This window comes from Schistocerca serialis, chromosome 4 (assembly GCF_023864345.2).
Source record: "Schistocerca serialis cubense isolate TAMUIC-IGC-003099 chromosome 4, iqSchSeri2.2, whole genome shotgun sequence".
In the NCBI taxonomy this organism is placed as follows: Eukaryota; Metazoa; Arthropoda; class Insecta; order Orthoptera; family Acrididae; genus Schistocerca; species Schistocerca serialis.
In genome coordinates this window covers 882705723-882732810 of record NC_064641.1, presented here as the reverse complement: position 1 = coordinate 882732810, position 27088 = coordinate 882705723, and the positions used below count along the sequence as shown (strand labels likewise).

At 43.4% G+C, this 27088-nt stretch overlaps 1 protein-coding gene across 1 annotated transcript in view; it reads left to right on the top strand.

The window, feature by feature from the left end:
- LOC126475024 (UDP-glucosyltransferase 2-like) overlaps positions 1-25413 on the top strand; it is a 43732-nt gene extending 18319 nt beyond the window's left edge. The window contains exons 3-7 of the mRNA XM_050102565.1: positions 831-1018; positions 1099-1558; positions 10615-10837; positions 15948-16167; positions 24973-25413. Coding sequence (XP_049958522.1) covers positions 831-1018; positions 1099-1558; positions 10615-10837; positions 15948-16167; positions 24973-25249 — 1368 coding nt within the window. The 3' untranslated portion in view covers positions 25250-25413. The remainder of the gene's footprint in view (positions 1-830; positions 1019-1098; positions 1559-10614; positions 10838-15947; positions 16168-24972) is intronic.
- The last annotated feature ends 1675 nt before the right edge of the window (positions 25414-27088 follow it).

The following is a 27088-nucleotide window of genomic DNA, read 5'->3' as shown; positions in this document are numbered from 1 at the left end:
AATTTTCCACACTGCGACCCCTAGCATATTAGGTTTCTTTTCCTGTTGACGACATCCTCGAGGGAATGTCCCTCCTGGGACTCGAATGGGGGACAGTCTTACCTCCGGAATATTTTACCGAAAGATGCCATCATCATCTGACCACGCAACAGACGACAATGCCCTCATGGAAAATAAGGGCTGTAGTTTTCCCTTGTTTTCAGCCATTCACAGTACCAGAGCAGCAAGTCATCTTGGATGATATTATAAGGTCAGATTGGTTAACAATCCAGACAGTTGCCCCTGCAACTAGTGAAAAGGCTACTGCCTCTCTTCAGGAGCCATAACGTTTGTCTGGCGTCTGAACAGATACCCTTCGTTGTCGCTGTACCTGCAGTACATCTGTCTGTGTTGCTGAAGCACTCCAGCCAACCGATATTGGCAAGTAGGGAGTCTCCCATCGAACCTGTTAAATACCTGTACCTACATTGCCAGTTTACCAGGGTCGAAATGTGTAGGGCTGAGGCCGTCACAGATTGCTTTTATCACTGTTGGAAGATTCTGTAGATTTCAGCATCGCCGGCCGCGATGGTCTGGCGGTTCAAGCGCTCAGTCCGGAACCGCGGGACCGCTACGGTCGCAGGTTCGAATCCTGCCTCGGGCATGGATGTGTGTGTTGTCCTTAGGTTAGTTAGGTTTAAGTAGTTCTAAGTTCTAGGGGACTGATGACCACAGATGTTAAGTCCCATAGTGCTCAGAGCCATTTGAACCATTTCAGCATCCTATTAATTTTATTGGTAAGGATTGAATAGATGCCTGTTATCTTTCTATTTAAATTTTTTGGTTTACAGAAGCCAATGAAAAATTTGACTGAGGTCGACATATCTCCTGCATACAAATTCCTTAGGAAGTCTGTCAACTGGATGGAAGTGGTCATGCACGAGTGGAACCCTATGGTGATGGTGTCACGGATGACCGGTATGTCACCTGCTCTCTGTGAAGAGGGGCTTAAAAGTCCAGAGATGATGAGCTTCATAAAGTGCGTGTTTTTACTTACTCTAAACATTCAGTTGCTTCAGTACAGAAGACACGTATCCACCTACACATTTGCTGTTACAGGTCGCCGTCGAAGTTCGACCTGTACATCATGGAGAGAGCGCTGGTGCCGTGCTTCTACGGCGTGGCTCACGCAGTGGGTTCCCCACCAGTGGTGGGGTTCGTGACCCTCGGAGCGTACCCTTACACCCACTGGACGCACGGCAACCCAGACAACCCAGCCTATTCGCCGTGGTGGGTCCATGCTTACCCGGACCACTTGTCGTTTTGGCAGAGGCTCTACAGCTCCTACGTGTGGCTCTACTTCAATTATCTGTGGTTCAATGTTGTGTTGCCGAAACACGACGTTATATTGAAGAATTACTTTGGTTCTGAAGTCCCATCGATCTTCGAACTTGAGAGAAATTTCAGTCTGATGCTCATCACCAACCATTTTACCGAAAGCTACCCCAGACCTAATCTACCCAATTTCGTGGAAGTCACTGGGCTACACATCCAGCCGGATATTAAACCTCTTCCCAAGGTATAGTATATTTAGAATATAAGCAGTGGTATTCAATAATTTACGTGTCACTTATTCTTTTATTCAGACAGTGGTACTGTACGAGGTGCATTCAAGCTCTAAGGCCTCCGATTTTTTTTCTCTGGACTGGAAAGAGATAGAAACATGCGCATTGTTTTAAAATGAGGCCGCGTTCATTGTCAATACGTCCCAGAGATGGAAGCACCGTATGGCAGATGGAATTTTACTGCCAGCGGCGAGCATGAGAACTGTTTTAAATACTTAAAATGGCGACGTTTTCCTTACTTGAACAGCGTGCAATCATTCGTTTTCTGAATTTGCGTGGTGTGAAACCAATTGAAATTCATCGACAGTTGAAGGAGACATGTGGTGATGGAGTTATGGATGTGTCGAAAGTGCGTTCGTGGGTGCGACAGTTTAATGAAGGCAGAACATCATGTGACAACAAACCGAAACAACCTCTGGCTCGCACAAGCCGGTCTGACGACATGATCGAGAAAGTGGAGAGAATTGTTTTGGGGGATCGCCAAATGACTGTTGAACAGATCGCCTCCAGAGTTGGCATTTTTGTGGGTTCTGTGCACACAATCCTGCATGACGACCTGAAAATGCGAAAAGTGTCATCCAGGTGGGTGCCACGAATGCTGACGGACGACCACATGGCTGCCCGTGTGGCATGTTGCCAAGCAATGTTGACGCGCAACGACAGCATGAATGGGACTTTCTTTTCGTCGGTTGTGACAATGGATGAGACATGGATGCCATTTTTCAATCCAGAAACAAAGCGCCAGTCAGCTCAATGGAAGCACACAGATTCACCGCCACCAAAAAAATATCGGGTAACCGCCAGTGCTGAAAAAATGATGGTGTCCATGTTCTGGGACAACGAGGGCGTAATCCTTACCCATTGCGTTCCAAAGGGCACTACGGTAACAGGTGCGTCCTACGAAAATGTTTTGAAGAACAAATTCATTCCTGCACTGCAATAAAAACGTCCGGGAAGGGCTGCGCGTGTGCTGTTTCACCAAGACAACGCACCCGCACATCGAGCTAACGTTACGCTACAGTTTCTTCGTGATAACAACTTTGAAGTGATTCCTCATGCTCCCTACTCACCTGACCTGGCCCCTAGTGACTTTTGGCTTTTTCCAACAATGAAAGACACTCTCCATGGCCGCACATTCACCAGCCGTGCTGCTATTGCCTCAGCGATTTTCCAGTGGTCAAAAGAGACTCCTAAAGAAGCCTTCGGCGCTGCCATGGAATCATGGCGTCAGCGTTGTGAAAAATGTGTACGTCTGCTGGGCGATTACGTCGAGAAGTAACGCCAGTTTCATCGATTTCGGGTGAGTAGTTAATTAGAAAAAAAATCAGAGGCCTTAGAACTTGAATGCACCTCGTATATTCCATCATGAGGTACTTCATGGATTTGGAACGAATCGACGTTTACATTTGTAGATAGGGTATTGTGACTGCTTCTGGGTGTTGTTCTATGTTCTAAGGATACAAAACAAAAATATCAGTAATCCCCAAAAGACATGACATTTGTACCATTTAACAGCTCCTGTAGCTTTGATAGATGGTGAGCAGAGTACACACTTCTCTGCAGGTGTGCCATATCCCACAGAGCTGCCAAACTGTGGGAAGTTCGTCACCAAATAGTCTGAGATGTTTTCTGTGGCACTGTTGTTGTTGTATCTCTAAATAACTACCGAAACCTACATCTTTCTGAATCTTTTTACTATATTCATCTCTTGGTCTCCCTCTACGGCTTTTACCCTGACACTACCCTCCAGTGCTAAATTGATGATCCCTTCATGTCTCAGAATGTGTCATGTCAACCGCTCCCTTCTTTCAGCCAACTTGTGCCACAGATTTCTTGTCTCGCTAATTCTGTTCAGTACCTGTTCAATAATTACATGATCCGACCATCGAATCTTCAGCACTCTTCTGTAACACCACATTTCAAAAGCTTCTACTCTGTTCTTGTCTAAACTGTTTATCGTCCATGTTTCACTTACTTGCGTGGCTACGCCCCAGACAAATCAGAAAAGACTTCCTAACACTTAAGACTATATTCGATGTTAACAAATTTCTCCTCTTCACAAACGCTTTTCTTACCATTACCAGCCTACATTTTATATCCTCACTAAATCGGCCATCATGAGTTATTTGTCTGCCTAAATAGCAAAACTCATCCATTACTTGAAGTATCTTGTTTTCTAATTTTCCCTCAGCGTCACCTGATTTAATCCGACTACATTCCGTTATCGTTGTCTAGCTTTTGTCAATGTTCATCTTTCCTCATTTCTAGTCACTGTCCATTCCGTTCAACTGTTATTCCAAATCTTTTACTGTCTCTGACAAACCACACAGTTTTTATTTCTTCTCCATGCACTTTGATTCCTACTTCATATTTTTATTCAGTTTTCTTTACTGTTTGCTCAATGTACAGATTAAATCACGCCGGGGATAGGCTACAGCCTTGTCTCACTCCCTTCTCAACGACTGGTTACCTTTCGTGCCCATCAATTCTTATAACTGACATCCGGTTTCTGTACAAGTTGTAAATAGCCTTTCGCTCCCAGTATTTTACCCCTGCTACTTTCACAAATTCAAAGAGATTATTCCAGTCAACATTGTCAAAAACTTTTTCTAAATTTTCAAATGCTGTAAACATAGGTATGTCTTTCCTTAACCTATCTTCTAAGGTAAGTCGTAGGTTTGTTTGTTGTTTGGGTGAGGAGACCAGACAGCGAGGTTCAAAAATGGTTCAAATGGCTCTGAGCACTATGCGACTTAACTTCTAAGGTTATCAGTCGCCTAGAACTTAGAACCAATTGAACCTAACTAACCTAAGGACGTCACACACATCCATTCCCGAGGCAGGATTCGAACCTGCGACCGTAGCGGTCGCTCGGCTCCAAACTGTAGCGCCTAGAACCGCACGGCCACTCCGGCCGGCCGACAGCGAGGTTATCGGTCTCATCGGATTAGGGTAGGACGGGGAAGGAAGTCGGCCGTGCCCTTTCAAACGGACCATCCTGCCATTTGCGGCATTTGCCTGGAGTGATTTAGGGAAATCACGGAAAACCTAAATCAGGATGGCCGGGCGCGGGATTGAACCGTCGTCATCCCGAATGCGAGTCCAGTGTGCTAGCCACCTCGCTCGGTCTAAGTCGTAGGGTCAGTATTGGCTCGCGTGTTCCTGCATTTCTCCGAAATCGAAACCTATCTTCCTCGAGGTCGGCTTCTACCAGCTTTTCCATTCTTCTGTAAAGACTGGTGTTAGTATTTTGCAAGCATGACTTATAAGGCGGGTAGTTCGGTAATTTTCACAACTGTCAACACCTGCATTCTTTCGAATTGAAATTACTGCATTCTTCTTGACTTCTGAGGATATTTCTCTTGTCTCATACATCTCGTCCACCAGATGGAAGATTTTTGTCGTGGCTGGCTGTCCCAAGGTTATCAGTTGTTCTGACGGAATGTTGTCTATCCCGAGGCCTTGTTTTAGATTTAGGTCTTTCAGTGCTCTGTCAAATTCTTCTCGCACTATCATATCTCCCATCTCATCTTCATCTATGGCCTCTTCCATTTCTACATTGTTGACTTGAAGTTCATCTGTCTTGTACAGATCTTCTATATACTCCTTCCGCTTTTCAGCCTTCCCATCTCTGTTTAGGAGCCCTTGATATTCATGCAGCTGATTCTCTTTTCTCCAAAGGTTTCTCTAATTTTACTGTAGCTCAGCATTTATCTTTCTCCTAGTGAAATATACCTTTAATCCCTAACATTTGTCCCCTAGCCACTGGTGTTTGGCCATTTTGCACCTCGTGTTAATCTCATTTTTCATCAGTTTGTATTCCCTTTTGCCTGCTTCCTTGGCATTAATACCGAATAATTTGGAGGACCATTGGGAGTGAAATAGGTGTTCGGCAAACCAAAAATGTGCACGTACAGCACTAAGAACACGTCTGCTATCATCTTAGAAGATAGAGCTGTCCACATAATACACATCATGAAGAATTCCGTATGTTCACGGTAACATGAAAAGTGGGCTCAAGTCTTAGAGCGGAAAAGACCGCGGGAACATCACAGACCACCTCCGGCCTTAACTTCATACTCTGCAGATTGCGGGGTAAATGCCTTGTTGCAGTGTCTCAGAACACGACGCCTAGTATCATCTGAAGAGAGACAAATTAGCGTTTCGTTAGACCACACTCATTACCCCAGCCTGTTACTGTCCAGTTTGTGCGTTGTTTGGTTCACTGAAGATGTGTTGCCCTAAGTGAAACACCATCCCTTGTAGTCACGTTGGGCAGTCCTCTTTGGCTTACTGAAGACGTGCTGCTGCAAGAGGTACACCATTCGCTGTAGACACGTTCAGCAGTGGTCGTTAATTCGCCAACAAATCGGGAAACTTCGTTCATAGTGTGCTCTTGGGCTCGTCAAAACACTATACTTTCTTCCTGCGATTGTGTCATCTGCGCGTCAACACGCCTTACTGCACTGACTCCATACAAACAGCTGGTACATGCACATCGCTCCATTGTCATTATTTACGTTAGAAGGGTCTCATGACCGTTTGATACCAATTCCACACCACCTACAGCTCTTCAGAAGGAACAGGGTATTCTTTTAAGTTAAGCTGAAAAGTAACATTATGTACAAATAGCTCAATTTTGGGTCTAACGCGAACTAGATCTGATGACGTACCAATTCCCTTTTGTTTTCCTAATATTATTTCCTTAGGATTTAAATTTTTTCTTCTTTCCTGTGTTGTCGTCAGTCATACGACCACACCGCCGCCTGAGAAATCGATCCGCCGGATGCGATTCTCTTGATAAACGGAACAGAAGAGCGGCTGTGCTAGCCATAAAGTAGAAATATCTCTGGAGCGAGCATAGCGTCCTGCGCATGTTGTCAACATTAAACTGGAACTGTCACGTGATCTAGGGACGACGTAGATTGTTTACCGCCAATTCGCGTCCGCCATCAGGTAACGTCACGTCTCGTCACATAACACCAAAACATTCTACAATGCCTTTCGAATGGAGGTATTCCCGCAGGTCGTCAACGGAACGTCACGTCATTTCACGGTACGTCAAGGTTTCTCGGGAAGAACACTTTAACGGTACCAGTCTGTTAACATCTGAAGTTAACCTATTTTCGTCACGCTCATTCTCCTTATAATAGTGGATTTTGTACTGTTGTATCTTCATAATCTTTGTTTTATAATAGCTCTCTGTTTTTGTGACAAATTGGAGATGTTCCATGACGACTGGGATATTTTTTCCACTTCCTTACACAACCGAGGTCGTATATCTGAAGGCGAAAAGTTACTTAGGTTTTACGATAACACAACGGCGCTGACGCTCACAATGTATATGTATATGAACATAAGTAGGCGAAGCAAATTCCACCATATGACATTTTAAGCAAAAAAGTCAGCTTTAATGAAGATGTAAAATACAATTGTTTATGACGTTATTAATTACGTAAGAAAAAACATAATGGATAAGTTTAACAGACTTCATTAATTCGTTTGAAGCTTTTTTTGATGTGTATGAATGTACATATTTTCCATAGCAAATAATTGCCGATGTTTTGAAACGTTGTCTCACTTCTCAGTAATTTACCAAACATAGTTGATCAAGAACATAGGTTATAAAGTTTGCTTTGGCCATTGACAAATTCTGTCGTTGTTAGCTCCTCAGTTCTGATACCATACTCTAACATGTTATGCATATTAGGGATGGTGACTCAAAACACCAATTTCGCCGTTCAGTACTGTGTTAAGCGACATGACGAGACGTGACATGAAAGACAATGTAAATACATGCTGACGTGAAGCTTGACGTCATGCTCGTTCAGCTTGCTCTTCAAACCTAAGAGCCCAATTTATTTCAAATATCAGACGTAAACTGCTATGGTGCCTGCAAAACGTCTATACTAAATCCACAGCACTTACGAACGGAATCTGTCTTCACTAGCGATATGACAACATTCAAAATTTATAGGATAAATGTCGGACAAATCTACGGCGTCCCGAGATCACGTGACCGGGCTGGCAATGTATGTTGACAACACAAAATCTGTTCTGCGCATGTGAATGCTCACTCCAGAGATATTTACTCCATGGTGCTAGCCAAAGAGTACACAGCCAGTCGCAGTACCTATACTCGCCACGTGGCGCCGCTAGGCCACTTCATGTGCAGCAGGAGAGTAGTGCAGTTTTGCCAGTCTACAGTTCGTAGCCGCGCTCAGTGGTTAGCGAGCGCCGATGTTAGTCAGTCATCGTCTGCAGCTCAGTCGTTGCTGCCATCAAGTCTTTGTAGCCCAGTTCCAAATTCACCGGATTCGACATTCAAGATTACGAGAGATTAATTCGTCACTGCAAGATTTGTGACTTGTAAATTATCTCATTCTACAGACGCTTAGTCTAGTCGCGTCTTCTATAATTGTCAACCAACAGATCATGGACTACAACAAAGTTAAGTAATATATACTTCCTTATTTTGTACTCCTGCTAATTAATTGTGCTTTCCTTTGTAGCTACCAAGCAGTCTTGGCATAGTAGAACCCACGTTTCCACCTCCTTTTCTACCTCATATTTTCTACCACATGTTTATGGACTGGGTTATGGTGGGAGATCGAGAGCCATCACTTTCCTCACAGTTTTTCTCTGGACAACGAACAGAAAATTTCTGCGGTGTGGTAGGCTCTATGGAATCGCAATATATTAGAAACTTAATCTTCCCAATTGTTTCTAAGGGTAATTTTGTTATGGGTCCATAGCCTGCTTGATGAACGCTCAGGCGTCCTAAACACACCTCGAGCGGCCCGCTAAATCACTCTATTTTCATCCTACAAGAACTGTCCAGGACCATTTGGAACAGAGGGCAAAACGTTGCTATGAACCTCTCCACAATTCGGTAGGTGTTATGTCCGCACTATAACACAACAAATATTCCGTGATAACCAAATTATTTGACCTTCTGTCACTCAAAAACAAAACTTAAGTTCGACCACACACCACTTCGCTGGCTGTAGCGCCAAGGAGAAATCAGAGTCACTAGTAGAGAATAAAAGTCCAAACCACTGCCAACCAGTCGATACCGACGCGTCGCAAGTTTCCAGCCAGGGAGTCCATAGTACGGTTCGGTCGTCGTGAATCCAGCAGCCGGGTAGTGACACAGTCATCGGCGAAGATTGAACTGGTTAAACGGGCTCAGGGAGCTCGCTTAAATCCGCAGGTCCGGCCAATCAGGGTGTTGGTAAATGGCGCCCTTATACGGTTGCTCACTCTGGTGGCAAGGGCGGCGCCGCCAGGGTAATCCGTATCGATAGTGGTGTGTACGCTGCCGCTAACCCCGCGACGACGCGTTCACTTGCGCCAGTTGTTGACATCGTGTGCGGCGCCAGCGGTACTCTCTGTGTGCCGCGCGTGTTGTAGCACGCCGCGCCGAGTTGACGGCTGCTGTGCGCCGGCCGATACGACAGTAGGTGTACGACTCTAAGGGATCGGCTGGATATGGCAACCCAAAGAAACTTGGTGACTCTCCTCCACACTTATTTGAGGCTGTTATAGAGGGGTGGCCGTGCGGTTCTAGGCACTTCAGTCCGGAACCGCGTGACTGCTACGGTCGCAGGTTCGAATCCTGCCTCGGGCATGGATGTGTGTGATGTCCTTAGGTTAGTTAGGTGTAAGTAGTTCTAAGTTCTAGGGGACTGATGACCTCAGATGTTGAGTCCCATAGTGCTCAGAGCCATTTTTTTTTTTTTTTTTTTTGTGTGTGTTATCGAGGCTGGAGCTGATGTAACTCGATTTTAGCATCATACCTGCGGGGGTGACTAACTTCTTTCCTGAAGGCATGCCAGTTACACAATGAGAGAACAGACAGCATAAATAGGGGTAAAAACTTAGTGTCCAGAGTTATTGGAGTGTCATAGCGGACTTTTTCAAATATATGCGTCACACTGTATCCCATATCATAGCCATGAAAGAGAAATATCATATAGCCACTGTGCGCTAAAACGAATGTTATTATACGGGGGCCATTTTCCTCCTAAGGAAGTGTTCCATTAATGCAGTGTATTCTATTCTGAGGACAGACGTCACGTGTTTCGATACGGAATTAATAAAACAAAGGAAACCTTGTATAGGAGTGCGAAACTGTGCTGCGGACTCTCCGAAATCCTACATAACTCACGGAGGGTGGTGGGAGCAGAATCTAAGGCAAGCTCCTGAGACAATGCCAGTCGTACCCCAGAAGACTGAATTCAAGTGACTGGAAAGTTTCGAGAAATAACTATGAGGAGAAGTTGTTGTTGATTATCAGCTACAGACCTACAAACTCGCTCTCTCTCTCTCTGAAATTTGTAGAAGATCAGAAAGTATCATGGGAGTGTATTCGTGTCTGTGGAGCGTTCATCCAATAGCTCCGCTAATTCAGTAGATTGCATAGAGCGTTTTCCATACCACTTGCATTACACCACCAGTAAGATGTCAGTGAACTAATAAATAGATACGAAGAGTCATCAGAGGAAAGATGCGGTGCAATGATCACGTGACGTACGTCTATTGCTAAATATGCCCCACAATTAACTGAACACTTCTCGATCAGGAGAAATTTTTGAGTATTGTTCGATCAAACGCGGCCGGAGAGCTACCTTTGTCTTGAATGAGATTTTCACTCTGCAGCGGAGTGTGCGCTGATATGAAAGTTGCTGGCAGATTAAGACTGTGTGCCGGACCGAGACTCGAACTCGGGACCTTTGCCTTTCGCGGACAAATGCTTTGCCATTTACCCGCGAAAGGCAAATGTCCCGAGTTCGAGTCTCGGTCCGGCACACAGTTTTAATCTGCCAGGAAGTTTTTTACCTTTGCCTTGTTCATTTGCTGATCATGGTATTAGTACGTTCTGTTACTGTGGGCACTACAGAAAGAGGTTATCGAACACCTGAACTCCGTGACTGATCAGTAATTTTCGTTTCGTGTCAGAGGATACAACGGGATTTACACATTAATACTCTCCGTGTCTCACCGACAGGACATCCAGGACTGGCTGGACGGGGCTACTGAGGGTGTGATCTACTTCAGCCTGGGCACCAACGTGCTGGGAAGCACAATGCCGTCCGACAAGCGACAGGCTTTTCTCGACGCCTTCTCCCAGTTGCCGCAGAGGGTGCTCTGGAAATGGGAGAAAGACGATGCGACAGACCTGCCACCTAATGTGAAACAGTCCAAGTGGATTCCACAACAATCCGTATTAGGTACGTCGATTTTATGTCAAAGTGTTCAGGGAACGTTGTAACTGTTGTTGTGGTCTTCAGTCCTGAGACTGGTTTGATGCAGCTCTCCATGCTACTCTATCCTGTTCGAGCCTCTTCATCTCCGAATAACTACTGCAGCCTACATCCTTCTGAATCTGCTTAGTGAATTCATCTCTTGGTCTCCTTCTACGATTTTTACCCTCCACGCTTCCCTCCAATACTAAATTGGTGATCCCTTGATGCCACAGAAAGTGTCCTGCTAACCGATCCCTTCTTCTATTCAAGTTGTGCCACAAATTCCTCTTCTCCCCAATTCTATTGAGTACCTCATCATTAGTTACGTGATCTACGCATCTAACATTGAGCATTCTTTTGTCGCACCTCATTTCGAAAGCTTCTATTCTCTTCTTGTCTAAACTGTTTATAGTCCTCACTTAATACTTCCGGGCTGATAGGCCGTGGTCTAAGTATAAAACTGTCTCCCGCAGTCGGAGACGAAACGTCAGGAGACAGTTTTATACTTCGACCACGGCCTATCAGCCCGGAAGTTTTAAGTGAAGACAATACCGGCCGTGAAAGTTTACGTTGTATGTTTATAGTCCATATTTCACTTCCGTACATACCTACATTCCACACAAATACTTTCAGAAAGGACTTCCTGACAGTCAAATCTATACTCGATGTTAACAAATTTCTTTTCTTCGGAAACGCTTTTCTTGTCATTGCCAACCAGCATTTTATATCCTCTCTACTTCGACCATCATCAGATATTTTGCTCCCCAAATAGTAAAACTCATCTACTCCTTTAAGTGTCTTACTTCCCAATCTAATTCTCTCAGCATCACCCGATTTAATTCGACTACATTCCATTATCCTCGTTTTGCTTTTGTTATTTTTCATCTTATATCCTCCTTTCAAGACACTGTCCATTCCGTTCACCTGCTCTTGCAGGTCCTTTCCTATCTCTGACAGAATTACAAAGTCGTCGGCAAACCTCAAAGATTTTGTGATTCTTGAGTTTCTCCCGGCGTATTTGATAATCAAAATATCCACGGGTATGCTGCCGGTCTATAGTGTCCAACGGGCACAATATTTCGGCGATCAAACATGTCGCCATCATCAGGTGAACTGACGGACTGAGCTCCTGTGAACGTGCCGGCACGGAGATCCGTACGCTATGGCTGCTCAGAGGAAACTGGGTTCGGTCGCGGCGGCGGCCGATTTAAATACCCTCCGCCCGCGGCGCGCTCCCTCCGCCGTCCGCGCCCAGCGCCACGGTCGCGCGGTGGAACAGATTGCGACGGCGTCTGAGCTGACGTCGGTGTGATGGCTCTGTCCGCCGTGGTCGTCACAACTATACGTCTGCTCGATTTACTCTTGATTAACCCGATCGCTGGTTCCCAAGCCTTGCTAAGATTATAGCCACAGTCACGGTTTATGAGGTCGTCATTGGTGCGAATTTCGATGGCCTCTCTAACAACGCTGTCCCAGTATCTCGACGTCTGTACCAGAATCCTCGTGCGGTCATACTCCATGGCGTGATTTTCCGACAAACAATGTTCACCGACCGCCGACTTGCTCGGATACATCAGTCGAGTGTGCCTCTGGTGTTCACGGCATCGATCCTCGACGGTACGCATCGTCTGACCAATATACGACTTGCCACATTGACACGGAATCTGGTACACGCCGGCCTTCCTCAAACCGAGGTCATCTTTGGCGCTCCCCACCAGTGCACGAGTTTTATTTGGAGGACAAAACACAGTTCCGACCCGGTGTTACTTCAGAATGCGGGCGATTTTTCCCGAGAGTGCGCCTGTGTATGGAATAAATGCAGTGCCTACCTCCTCCCTCGTGACTTCATCCATCTCAACAGGTTGTGCTGCAGTGGTTGGGCGGAGAGCACGTTGAATCTGCCACTCTGAGTACCCATTTTTTCGAAATACAGTTCTCAGATGTTCCAATTCCTGGGGTAGACTCTCTGCGTCAGAGATAGTGCGCGCCCTATGTACTAGAGTTTTAAGTACCCCATTCCTCTGTGAAGGGTGGTGGCAGCTGTCTGCATGCAAATACAGATCAGTGTGCGTAGCCTTCCGATACACCCCATGACCTAGGGTGCCGTCAGCCCTTCTCTTGACCAAGACGTCAAGGAAAGGTAATTTACCCTCCGTTTCAGTCTCCATAGTGAATTTGATGTTGGGGTGTATGGAGTTTAGATGTGTAAGGAAGTCAAGGAGTTTATCCATACCATGTGGCCAGATGACGAACGTGTCGTCAACGTAACGGAAAAAGCAAGTAGGTTTCCATACGGATGACGACAGGGCTTCCTCCTCGAAGTTCTCCATGTACAAATTCGCTACCACCGGTGAGAGTGGGCTACCCATGGCGACTCCCTCCGTTTGTTCGTAGTATTCTCCATTAAAAAGAAAATACGTGGAAGTCAAGACATCCCTAAAAAGTTCAGTGGTCTTCTCGTCAAACTTCTGACTAATCAATTCTAGTGACTCTCGCAGGGGTACCCTCGTAAACAAGGAAACGACGTCAAAACTCACCATGATATCTGACTCATCCAACCTGAAGCTATCAAGGCGTTTAACAAAATCCACGGAATTACGGATGTGATGAGGGCATTTACCCACATAAGGACTTAATATTCCCGTCAGGTATTTGGCCAACAAATATGTAGGTGCCCTGATGTTGCTGACAATGGGGCGTAATGGTACCCCCTCTTTGTGAACCTTCGGGAGTCCATATAGTCTAGGCGGTACCGGACCTTGGGGTAACAATTTCTTAGCGTCACCCTCCGGTAAATCTGCGTCCTTGAGAAGCGCCCCGTCTTGTTCTCCACCTTCTTTATAGGGTCAACGCTGATCTTCCGGTAGGAATCGTCATTTAGCAGGCTCTGCATCTTATCAGTGTAGTCCTTATGGGAGACAACAACTGTAGCACTGCCTTTATCAGCCGGTAAGACAACAATTTTAGAGCGCTCCCTCAGATCACGAATGGCCGCCCTCTCTTTACTGCTGATATTTGACTTCATCGGCTTGGATTTCGTCAACGCACGACAAGTTTCACGACGTATTTCCTCGACTGATTCTGGCGGAAGTCGAGCTGCAACCTGTTCAACCTCCGCGGGCGGAGGGTATTTAAATCGGCCGCCGCCGCGACCGAACCCAGTTCCCTCTGAGCAGCCATAGCGTACGGATCTCCGTGCCGGCACGTTCACAGGAGCTCAGTCCGTCAGTTCACCTGATGATGGCGACATGTTTGATCGCCGAAATATTGTGCCCGTTGGACACTATAGACCGGCAGCATACCCGTGGATATTTTGATTCTCAAAGATTTTATTTATTCTGCCTAGACGTTAATTCATACTCCAAATTTTTCTTTTGTTTACTTTACTGTTTGCTCATTATACAGATTGAAAAACATCGGGGATGCACTACAACCCTCTCTCTCCGATCTCAACTACTGCTCCCCTTTCATGCCTCTCGACTCTCATAACTGCCATCTGGTTTCTGTACAAATTGTAAAGGGCCTTTCGCTCCCTGTATTTTACACTTGCCACCTTCAGAATTAGAAAGATAGGAAATCGATCAAAATTGTCAAAAGCTTTCTCTAAGTCTACAAATGCTAGAAATGTATGTTTGCCTTTCCTTAACTTGTCTTCTAAGATAAGTCGCAGGGTCAGTCTGCTGAACCTCGTGACGCCATAGGAGTATGAGTGTGGCTGGATGAGTATGAAGACCAGCACAATGACACGGAAACCTCAGAAACTGCGTCAGTTCCAAAGGCTTTCACCAGGCTGCCTGTACCGCGATATTTGTATGTATTTCTTTTTATTTATACATAGGACCAATTTTTTTCATTAACAGAGGATCTAACTCTGAAAGTTACTTATATTCGCAATGAGTTTTGCCATTTGGGGATCAAAATATCTGATGATGGTCGAAATAGAGAGGATATAAAATGATGATTGGCAATAGCAAGAAAAGCGTTTCCGAAGAAAAGAAATTTGTTAACATCGAGTATAGATTTGAGTGTCAGGAAGTCTTTTCTGAAAGTATTTGTATGGAGTGTAGCTGTGTATGGAAGTGAAACAGGGACAGTGTAGACAAGAAGAGAATAGAAGCTTTTGAAATGTGGTGCTACAGAAGAATGCTCAAGATTAGGTGGCTGCCGTAACTGCGGTAATCAACACTGTCAACACTTACTCCGAAGTATATAATGCTAAATTACCTAATAATTTTTGACTAATTCACTCAGTCTACCATGCTCTTATGGTTTTTCATGTCCTGTGATAGCATTCACCTTATTTAACGATCAGGTGTGTGCAAACTCACTGAACAAGAGAAATGAAGAAAAGGATTTAATGTAGTACTTTTAGTGCAATTTCCAAATATAACTATCTGGTCAAATTAGTCTTTCCTTGCAATAAGTGATGGGTAGAGTGTACGTAATGTTACTGCAATATGAAAGAGATTAATTTTTCTATTTGGATTTCAAATTTGCATGCCGCGCCATTCTTTTTTCTCAACAGAGAAGCTCTATGCTTTGTATTGATGGTGATAGCTAATCAAAGTCAGTCAAGACTTCAAATTCTTTTTATCTCTTTGCTACATATTTATAAAGTGATTTATTTTGTATGATGACTATATCTGTTTTTCAATCTATTCAAAGGAAAGGTTTCATTAGTTATAAAAAATTCTCATAGATGAAGAAGTATTGTGGGCGCTCATTATATCGGTCTAGAGTGCCCTAAACTCAAACGAAAACGACGGGGCTGTGACTATCTACCTCATTTGTGATTGTTTTCTCTCTGTTCCATTCCCGATAGTTTGAATATCAAGACGAAAACATCCTTAATTTTCTTCTACAACCTTCAGTATTGCAGTACATGTTTTTTTTATAACTATATTCTTCTAATGAAAATTTATTCTAAAATCTCTGATATATTTTGCTGGATATCACTTGTGTCCCACTCATCAATTACTAGAAGAATTCAGCACTTGTTTTATATTAAAAAACTCTAAAAAATTTTCATATGTTAAAGTTATCAAGCCACAGTGACTTCTGTGTCATTAGTAACACACTTGTGTGCTGTCCACAGCACATCCTAACGTCAAAGTCTTCATCACGCAAGGTGGCCTGCAGAGTTTCAATGAAGCCACTTACTATGGTGTTCCTCTAATTGGAATTCCGTTCATGGGAGACCAGCACTACAATATCGAAAAATCCGTAGCTGCTGAGATTGGCTACAGATTGCAGTTCCGGCACGTCACGAAGGATACCGTTTTAGAAGCTATACGAACAGTTCTTGGGAATCCAAGGTTTGTAGTAATACAGATGCTGCGAATAATACAATTCATAATTTCATTGATTTCACCATGGTCCCAGTCCAAATAACAACCTAATTTATTGATTTAAAAGTAACACTAAAACTAAATGTGATATTCAGATACACAGCACTGATGTAACTATTCACTAAACAAGTTTAACAGTCTGCATTCCATGAAGTTACGTGGTTTCGTCATCTTACCACACATAGGAATGAGTTTGTAGCAAGGAGAAAGTAAGTGGGTCAATTAGTCCATCATTGCAACATGGTTTATGTTTAAAATCAATATTAGATATCATTTGTCGTTGCTATTTATGCTCTACATCTACATCTACATGATCACTCAGGAATTCGCAATTAAGTTCCTGGCAGAGGGTTCATCAAACCACTTTCTAGATGTTTCTCTACTGTTCCACTCTCGTACGCCACGCGGTAAAAGCGAACACTTAAATATTTCTCTGCGAGCTGTGATTTCTCTTATTTCGTTATGATAATCATTGCTGACTATGTAAGTGGGAGCTAACAAAACACTCTCAGAGTCTGAGGAGTAAGTTGGTGATTCAAATTTCGTGAGAAGACCCTGCCGCAACGAGAAACGTCTTTGTTTTAATGATTGCCACCCCATATCCGTGGTGCTTTCTCCCCTCTTCTCTATAATTTAAAACGAGCTGTCCTGCTTTGAACATTTTCGATATCCTCCATCGACCTTATCTGATCCGGATCCCACACCGTACAGCAGTACTCCAGAAGAGGACGTACAAGCGTAGTGTAGGCAGTCTCTTCAGTAGACCTGCTGCATTTTGTCAACATCCTGCCAATAAATCGTAGTCTATGGTTTGCTTTACCCACAACATTATCTATGTGATCGTTCCAGCACAAGTTAATCGTATTTGTAATCCCGAAGTATTTAGTTGAGTCTACGGCCTTTAGATTTGAGTGATTTATTGTGTAACCGAAATTTAGCAGACTGATTTTGGTACTCTGTGTTATTACTGTATTATTGATTTCTTTGCTATATATCATATGTAACACATTACATCAGCTACATATGTTTAGACTATTTTCTCTATCTGCAGTATCAACAACTCCTTGCACAGTGTTTGTGTGTTTCTGTACAAATTTAAAAAAAATATTTTTTGTTGGTTTTCCATTATGTCAGCAATTAGAAGCTTACGCACATATTTCTTGGTCTTCTTACTGCTTTCGGTTCCATTTTAGTTAATGAACCTCCTGTATTTCTATGTTCTAATATTTGTTTTCAATCCTCTTCTGAATACTCTCCAACTACACCAAAAATTTTAATTTATCTCATTTTGTAATCTATTTCCTCAGTGCTGCACAACTGGATTTATTTCTAACAAGTTACTCTTCCAGTGCGCAGTTCTTCTCTCAGTTTGTCATTTTCCAGCAGCATTATCTTCATAAAACGAGAGACAACTTTCATTTTGTGATTCTTGAGTTTCTCCCGGCGTATTTGATAGTCAAAATATCCACGGGTGTACTGCCGGTCTACAGCGTCCAACGGGCACAATATTTCGGCGATCATACATGTCGCCATCATCAGGTGAACTGACGGACTGAGCTCCTGTGAACGTGCCGGCACGGAGATCCGTACGCTATGACTGCTCAGAGGGAACTGGGTTGTTACAGAAATACACTCATTGATTTCACTTAGTGCGTGCCTCTACTATAATTTGTTCTTTGAGTAAGGTAGGAGAACCTCTCCCTTTTTTTAGTACCAGTTTATTTTTCGCAACTCATAATTCTTTTTGTTTACAAAGTTAGGAGTACTGCTTCGACTGCATTCTGCTTGAGCAGTCAGTTTCCCTCCACTTTGTTACCGTTGTGACTTAAACTGACGTAACACATTGTAACCTAGAACAGTAACGAGGCATATGTAATTGTACTACATATTATGATTATTATTTGCTTGCTGGATGGAAAAATTTCTTACAGGAATTCAATATAGATGGAAACAAACCACCTGACACATTTTCAGTTTTCTTTCTGAAAATTGATTCTTCAATTATTAAGCAATTAGCAAGTCGGCGCACACACAGACGCACACACACACACACACACACACACACACACACGTTATACGACAACTTTCCGCGAGGCCCAACTCAAAATGAACACGGCGATCTTGGCTTTAGAAATTTTGTACCAAGTAAAACAGATCGCTCCTTCTAATTACTCAGCATGAGAAAATTCGATACAAATATTGAATTCACACTTCTAAATTTCTCATAAAAGAGTTAAAATAACGTTTGAAAGCATCAAAATATAAAAAATAGTCCTGGAGGGTCACAATACCAGAACCTCTTTTTTTTTACAAACCAAGCACTTCGTTCTTTTCAACCAGATATTCCAGCAGGCGCGGTAGCGTTCTCGCTTCCCGAGCACAGGGTCCCGGGTTGGATTCACGGCGGGGTCAGGGATTTTTCCTGCCTCGAGATGAGGCAGGAAAATTTGAGAAACCTCAAAATTGGAATTTTATTTTTCTGCAAGATTGATTTCGGTGAACTCTTTCGCAGTTACTCACTTACGAGTGAAACCTGTTTACTTGCAACACTTAACTAGTCTGCTTTCGAATATTCCGTTTAGTCTCAGTATGAGTGTTTAACTTACATTATTTTCTTCAATTCGCCAGCTTGCCCTTCATCCTGTTCTGTCTTTTATATATTCCGTTGTGTATTCATTGAAGCTTCTATGTATCATGTTACAGTTGACACTCATTCTAAAGCTAAATGCTTACAGATAAGCTGTCAAACCACTGTGTATTTTCAATTTTTTTTAGTTTGCTTCCTAATGCTTCTACTTATAAATTTCATGTCTTATCAAGTTCCTAATAGCTTTAGATAAATTTCGTGTCTCATCAAGTTCCTAATAGCTTTAGATCTTCTCGGAAAACATATTTCTCTCTCTGTGTTGAGTCTAGCGTTCTTCATACTGTAATATAGCTTTAACAGTTAAAGATCACGTTTTGAACCTTACTCTCGTATTGTGACTGATCTTACTGTTTCACAGTTACCAACGAAACTGATACACCCTATAAAGATTGTAATACACTACTGGCTATTAAAATTGCTACACCACGAAGATGACGTGCTACAGACGCGAAATTTAACCGACAGGAAGACGATGCTGTGATATGTAAATAATTAGCTTCTCAAAGCATTCACACGAGGTTGGCGCCGGTGGCGACACCTACAACGTGCTGACATGAGGAAAGTTTCCAGCCGATTTCTCGTACACAAACAGCAGTTGACCGGTGTTGCCTGATGAAACGTTGTTGTGATGCCTCGCGTAAGGAGGAGAAATGCGTACAATCACGTTTCCGACTTTGATAACGGTCGGATTGTACCCTACCCCGATTGCGGTTTATCGTATCGCCACATTGCTGCTCGCGTTGGTCGAGATCCAATGACTGTTAGCAGAACATGGAATCGGTGGGTTCAGGAGGGTAATACGGAACGCCGTGCTGGATCCCAACGGCCTCGTATCACTAGCAGTCGAGATGACAGGCATCTTATCCGCATGGCTGTAACGGATCGTGCAGCCACGTCTCGATCCCTGAGTCAACAGATGGGGACCTTTGCAAGACGACAACCATCTGCACGAACATTTCGACGAAGTTTGCAGCAGCATGGACTATCAGCTCGGAGACCACGGCTGTGGCTACCCTTGACGCTGCATCACAGACAGGAGCGCCTGCGATGGTGTACTCTACGACGAACCTGGGTGCAGGAATGACAAAACGTCATTTTTGCGGATGAATCCAGGTTCTGTTTACAGCATCATGATGATCGCATCCGTGTCTGGCGACATCGCGGTGAACGCACATTGGAAGCGTGTATTCGTCGTCGCCATACTGGCGTTTCACCCGGCGTCATGGTATGGGGTGCTATTGGTTACCTCTTGTTCGCATGGACGGCGCTTTGAACAGTGGACGCTACATTTCAGATGTGTTACGACCTGTGGCTCTACCCTTTATTCGGTCCCTGCGAAAACCTACATTTCAGCAGGATAATGCACGACTGCATTTTGCAGGTCCTGTACGGGCCTTTCTTGATACAGAAAATGTTCGATTGCTGCCCTGGCCAGCACATTCTCCAGATCTCTCACCAACTGATAAGAGCTGGTCAATGGTGACCGAGCAAATGGTTCGTCACAATAGGCCAGTCATTACTCTTGATGAACTGTGGTATTGTGTTGAAGCTGCATGGGCAGCTGTACCTGTACACGCCGTCCAAGCTCTGTTTGACTCAATGCCCAGGCGTATCAAGGCCGTTATTACAGCCAGAGGTGGTTGTTCTGGGTACTGATTTCTCAGGATCTATGCACCCAGATTGCGTGAAAATGTAGTCACATGTCAGTTCTAGTATAATATATTTGTCCAATGAATACCCGTTTATCATCTGCATTTCTTCTTGGTGTAACAGTTTTAATGGCCAGTAGTGTAAATGCCTAATCTGTAGATGGACGTAAAGTGGGGTAAAGTGGAACCTGTAAAGAATCTGAAGTTGTTGACAATTTCAAAGAAAGCTCCAAGCAACTTTTGCCTGAAACAAGAAAAATGAACTTAGTAGATGACGAATAGGTAGCTTTGAGGGATGTAATAGTGATGACAGCAGACCAGCTACTAGGCATAAACACAAGGACCAGTAGAAATTGTTTGACAGTACACGAGATAATGAATTAAAATTACAAAAGGAGAAAATATAAACACGCAGCAAATGAAGAGGGAAAAAATGGATGCAGGCATCTAACAAATGAAATTGACAGTAAGTGTTAAATTGGTAAGCAGCGGTACCTAGAGGATATGGAAAGCTAGAGACACATGCGTGACTCTGGGAAAGATAGACCCACATACAACATAATTTAGTAAATGTTGATGAAAAGAGATGCAACGGTATAAATATCAAAAATTCATATACCCAACCAGTACTAAGTAAAAAGGAAAAGATTAAAAGGTGAAAGGAATACATGGAAGAGTAATACAAAGGAAAGAAGCTTTAGAACAATATTGTGGAAAGGTAGGAGGAAGTAGATGAAAATGAAAAGACAGATGTGATACAGCGAGCAGAGCTTCAGAGAACATTGAAGGACCTAAGACAGAACAAGGTACCTGAAGCAGACCACAGTTTCTCTAATTTATTGAAATCCTTGAGACAACCAGCCATGAGGGATCTATTCTACCTGGTATGCAAGATACATGAGGCAGTCGAGGGAACAAACGAGGCAATATTGAACTAAGATTTATCTTAGTAGGTAGGCTGAAATAAGACAATTAACATTTACAGAATTTTTAGATTTAGAGAACGCTTTTGACAATATTGATTGGAACATACTCTTTGAAATTTTGAAGGCAGTGGGGATGAAATAAAAGGAGTCAAAGATGATCAATAGACTGAATAGAAAAAAGTGGTTCAAATGGCTCTGAGGACTATGGGACAACATCTGAGGTCATCACTCCCCTAGAACTTAGAACTACTTAAACCTAACTATCCTAAGAACATTACACACATCCATGCCCGAGGCAGGATTCGAACCTGCGACTGTAGCGCCTAGAACCGCTCGGCCACTCCGGCCGGCGATTGAATAGAAACCACACTTCAGTTGTAAGAGAGAAGAACAGGAAAGGGGGGCGATAACTGAGAAGAAAGTGAGAGAGGTTTCTAGCCTATCTCCTGTGTTCTGCAGTCTGTACATTGAGAAAACGGTTGTTGCAGCCCCCGATATTGCGGCGTCACAATGTTGAGGTCGCGTTCTCGTCAGTAGGTCAAACATGGAGTGAGGGTTAGTAGTTCAGTGCACGCCCAAAGGCGTCAGTGATACAGAGATATCCGTAATAACATTAACTGATCGAGCAGAGTTTACAAAGATCTTCAGAGCTGCCATCAGCGGCCAGGTGAATGTGCACGTCCTGTGAAGGACTGCTGACGCCTCATCACCGAGTTGTGACGTCACTGCCACAGGTCAGTGTCACGACCACATGCTGTGCTGGCATCGGTGATGGGTCGAGGAAGGCGCTGTCCGCCCAGAGCTTTTGCGATGAGCCAGTACAACTACCACCTCAGTGCCCTCCGAAGACAACCCAGGTGGAGACTGCTCAGTGTGGTCCAGGATGCTGGTTGTCGTGAAGACTAGCTACATCCTGGTCAGCCACCACGAATCTACCAAGACTGCAGCCACTCTTCACGAGTCGACCAAGAAGCTGCGTCGAGACGCCTCGCCCGATCTGTGCAAGGAAGGCAGTTTGCAGGTCATTTGCGATGAGCCAGTACTGGAGGAGGGCTGGCCGCTCACCAGTCTTCTCATCCGCGATGATCCAGTAGGCAGGAGTGGCAGACCACGGCTGTGGTATGCAACAGGTTGGCTGGCTCTCAGTGTTGGAGTCAGCAAGCAAGTAGCAGGCTGATCATAATCGAGCAGCATGTCGTTGTTTCCATGAAGCTCAATAGTGTGTCATTCTCTCTGGTTCTAGCGATGTGGACAGAATGACATCATGACAGAAGGTATTTTTGAACTCCAAAAGTCTATTTAACGGATCAAGACCACGCGTATGATGTGGTGGCTCTGGATGTACGAGCGCATTTCTCCTCATTTATCCGTCCTGTTAGCGCTCCTTGTCTCATTGTGGTAATATCAACAACGATTCTGGGTCGCTGAGCTCAGTCCTTTCTGTCTACGTTCGATTTTGTGTGATACTGCACTGCTTCTGTTGTTACGAAGAATGACCCAATTTCCTTCAGGCACTCACGCATGTCTAAAGGTACAGGAACTGCAGCGACTACAGCTGTTATGAAATACATGAAATTTATTCGCTGTTGCTGACACAAGCAATCATATGCTGTATAAGCGAATGACGACAGTGAAAATATGTTCCCGACCGGAATTCGAACCTGATTTCCCACATTACGCGAGCTGTCGCCTTGACCAAATGGCTAACCACGCACAAGCCATGGCCAGACTCAAACTTCCATACGTCGTCGTTGCTGCATCTCAACCTGTACACGTTATGTAATTCCTGTACAGGAGAGGACATTTTAATGAAAGTCGCTGCCTGGTGCATGTTAGAATTTAACACCGAAGTTACATGCTGTTACCTCACCCAGCCTTTTTATGTAGCACAGGAGTGCTTGGAGTTCTGTCCCGTTTCGACTTCCGCTGCATTGGCGGTACATCTTGTTGACGTAACTATTGGCGCACCAGTCCAGTGGTAGCCTAAATTGTTCCAAGCTCGCCTAGGAGAACTTCAACAAAATTTAAAACCTGCATAGTGAATTAATCTTCTGTCCAACTCAGTAAAGGATCTCATGGAGAAATTAGTAAAGGCAGTTAAAAGTTCAAGAGAAGAAATAAAACTTTAAAGTTTTGCCGATGAATTTATAATTCTGTCAGAAACCACAGAGTACTAGGATGATCAGCTGACTGGATCTGATAGTGTCTTGAAAGGAGGCTATGAGATGAACATCAACAAAAGTAAAACAAGGGTGGTGGGATGTACTATAATCAAATCAGTTGATGTAGATGGTATTCGATTAGGCAATATGACACAAAGTAGTGACAGAGTTTGGCTTTTTAGGTAGCAAAATAGCCGACGATGGGATAAGAAGCAAGCAAAAATTTCTGAAAAAGAGAAATATTTTATCATCTAATAAAAATTTAAGTATTACGAAGTCTTTTCTGAAAGTATTTACGTGTTGCATTTTATGGGAGTCAAACCTTGACTTTAAACAGATCAGACAAGAAGACAACAGAAGTTTCTGAAATATTGTGACACAGAGGAATGTAAGAAATTAGATGGGCAGATCGGTAAATGTTATCGTCACTGTTACAACGGAGTTACAAAAAATGGTTCAAACGGCTCTCAGCACTATGGGACTTAACATCTGAGATCATCAGTCCCCTAGAACATAGGACAACTTAAACCTAACTAACCTAAGGACATCACACACATCCATGCTCGAGTCGGGATTCGAACCTACGACCGTAGCGGTCGCGCGACGAAGTTACAGAATTATGGACCAAGCCGAAATGGACTACTTTCTTTAGCAGTTCTTTTATCACACAAAATCTTTTAACGTCAATGTCAATAGATATATGTTAATCTCTCAGATTTACCGACTGTCACGACATTTTTTCATTGACACCCACATGCAGGTTGTCTTCTTTGTTTCTCGCCTTCTTGTCTTCCCAGCTGCTGTTATACAAGTGATGTAGGTTAAATAGACTGCGATAAAGTCTAATAGAGACCAACTGCGTTTCGTTTCATTTTGAAGCATCTTCGGTGATCACTGTAACAATATAGTTTTCCTTACAATTTTGATTTGCAAGGATCATGGACGGGTCACGTCCTTTAACTTACTACTACCATAACAGCAGTAAGTTAAAGCACGAGAACAGTTCATGAGCCTACCAAACCAATATTTAAGAAAAACGGTATTGTTGTAGTTACCACCGAATATGCTTTAAAACAAAGCAAAACGCGCTTGGTCCTAACTAGACGTTACTGCAGTTGCAAAATACGATATTGAATCTACAAAACTTGGATAACTGCGTAGTATGACTAATAATTTTACTGATCTATTTTGGGCAAGTTAATTAAAAACACGTAAATATGTCTGTAGATTCATTTAGATCCTGATATTTACTCAGCTGCAATGAACTTTTGTGAAATATTTTCAGAATATCCTGATTTTGACGGCACTCCATTCTTACCACTTTGAAAGAACTGTATTGTGTACATTTACTCTCAGGATGTATTAATGATATGGTATGATGTCAACAGGTATCGGGAAAACATGAAGAAGTTATCAGCAGTGTACCGTGAGCACCAGGCACAGTCGCTGCCACAAGCCATCTGGTGGATAGAATACATACTACGGCACCAGGGAGCTCCACACCTGCGGAGCGCTGCTATGGATCTCAGCTGGTACCAGCTGCTGCTGCTAGATGTCATAGCCTTCGTGCTGGTTGTGGCAACAGTTGCTGCTATTGCGCTGTACTCACTGGCGAGATATCTGATGTCTGTCATATGTAAGACCAGAAAACAAAAGACTCAATGATGAATAACGTTTCACTAGCGTCAAAGGAGAAAGGCCTTAGTGCAAGTGACAGCCATTGGATACATAAAAAAACGATATGTTATGGCTTCTTAAAAGCAAGCTATGGTTTGATAAACACCGCTGTTTGTATATTTAGCTGTTTTTGTGTATGTGTGATAGTTGTATGCGGCCACCTGCTAGAAATTTATGCAAGATGATGTGAGGAGGATTGTACAGCTAATTGTAGATTGTCTCATCTATACAGAGACACTGAACTTGCAATTAAATGTTACATCTTCGTCTTTGATGTGTGCTGATCAAATAAATTATATTTATTGTTATAATGTGTTACCGTTTTGTAGGTAATTAACAATCAGCCTAATTTCACTTTTTACGATTTTCCTAAACAAAAAATTACTTTGTTTCCCAAAATTAAAAATTAAGCCCTTTTTCTGTAGAGAGCCGACAAGCAATGCGTTAAGATTAAAGAAATTTGGCAAGAGCATTGGTTAGAACCTATTACCTGCTGGTCAGAAATGTAAGTGCCCTAGTTGTCCTGTAAGCAGTTGGTTGTGTGAGAAATGGACAAATGGTATATTAAATTGACGAGAATGAGCTCTAGTTTTGCAAAAGTGGGTTCATTTGCTTGAAAGTAATCAAGGTAATTAAGAAAAAAATAGTCATTGATTTGAGGGAAAATTTTTGTTCCCATTTTCATAGCCAAATATGAGTGAGAAATTGATAAATGGGGTATCAAGTTAACTGGCGTGAGATCGCGTTGTGCAGAAGAATATTTACTTGATTGAAGATGATCAGGGTAACTAAAAATCTTCATTAGTGATTTCAGGTAAATTTGAAATATTCACCAGTAGCTGTTGCTAGCTATGTAAATGAAGTGTCAAAAAGTTCATTTCCTCAAGGAACCGTTACTTTGCATGTAAATTTTAAAATTTTTTCCTGCAAATATGCACTAAATTTGCCAAGGCAAATGACATGTGAGACGATAAAGCTCCCAAAAAGGTGTCCATAAACTTTGAGAGTGGTCATCGCTGTGAGTGCATAGTTAGTTGTGGATCGAGTGACAGAGACAGCCGCGCCATGCCGTGTTTGACGGTGAAAGAGGTGTGGTAACAGGCCACGTGGGACCGCGCTGAACTGTACACAGCGGCGCCAGCTTTGAAGTTCCACCTCTAGATGTCGGCGCTCTTTGAGCCCCTGTTACTGGATCATTCTGGAAGTATGAGAAATCCCGTGACTAGCAGACGTTGAGGATGATCCAAAGACACGTGATCAGAATTTCCCGTGCTCTCTGACCGTTGGGAGGTGGCGGGGGGAAGGGAGGCAGAGGTGGGGGGGGGGGGGGGGGGCGAGGGAAGGATGGAGTGGGGAGGGCAAAGAATTGTGGAAAAGGCCGTCATGACTGGCCAGAGGAACCAGCTAAAATGCTGGATATAAGATATCTCAATTAAAAAAAGTGAACCCATTGAAGGTACTGGAAATCCGTTACCACAAATAAACGGAGAAAATTATGACGAGTGCGAGGATTTAGATGCACACAAGGACCAATGTATTGATTTTAAGTTTTTCGTGTTAAATATTTTGTGAAAAGTGTATACTTGAAAAATTAATAACTTGACGACACCTTTACCGATTTTCATAAATGAAGTGTCCATGAATAGATTTCGTAGAGACCTGTCGATTATCAAAAACAGAATTGTTAGAAATATTACCAGTTTTGAAATAAAGGCTGGCATATGTATTCCCTGTGGGAAAATAGTGAATTTTAACCAAAATTTAATTGATATGTTGAAAGCAGTGTCCGTATTGCAAAATAAACATACACACATAAAAAAGTTTTGC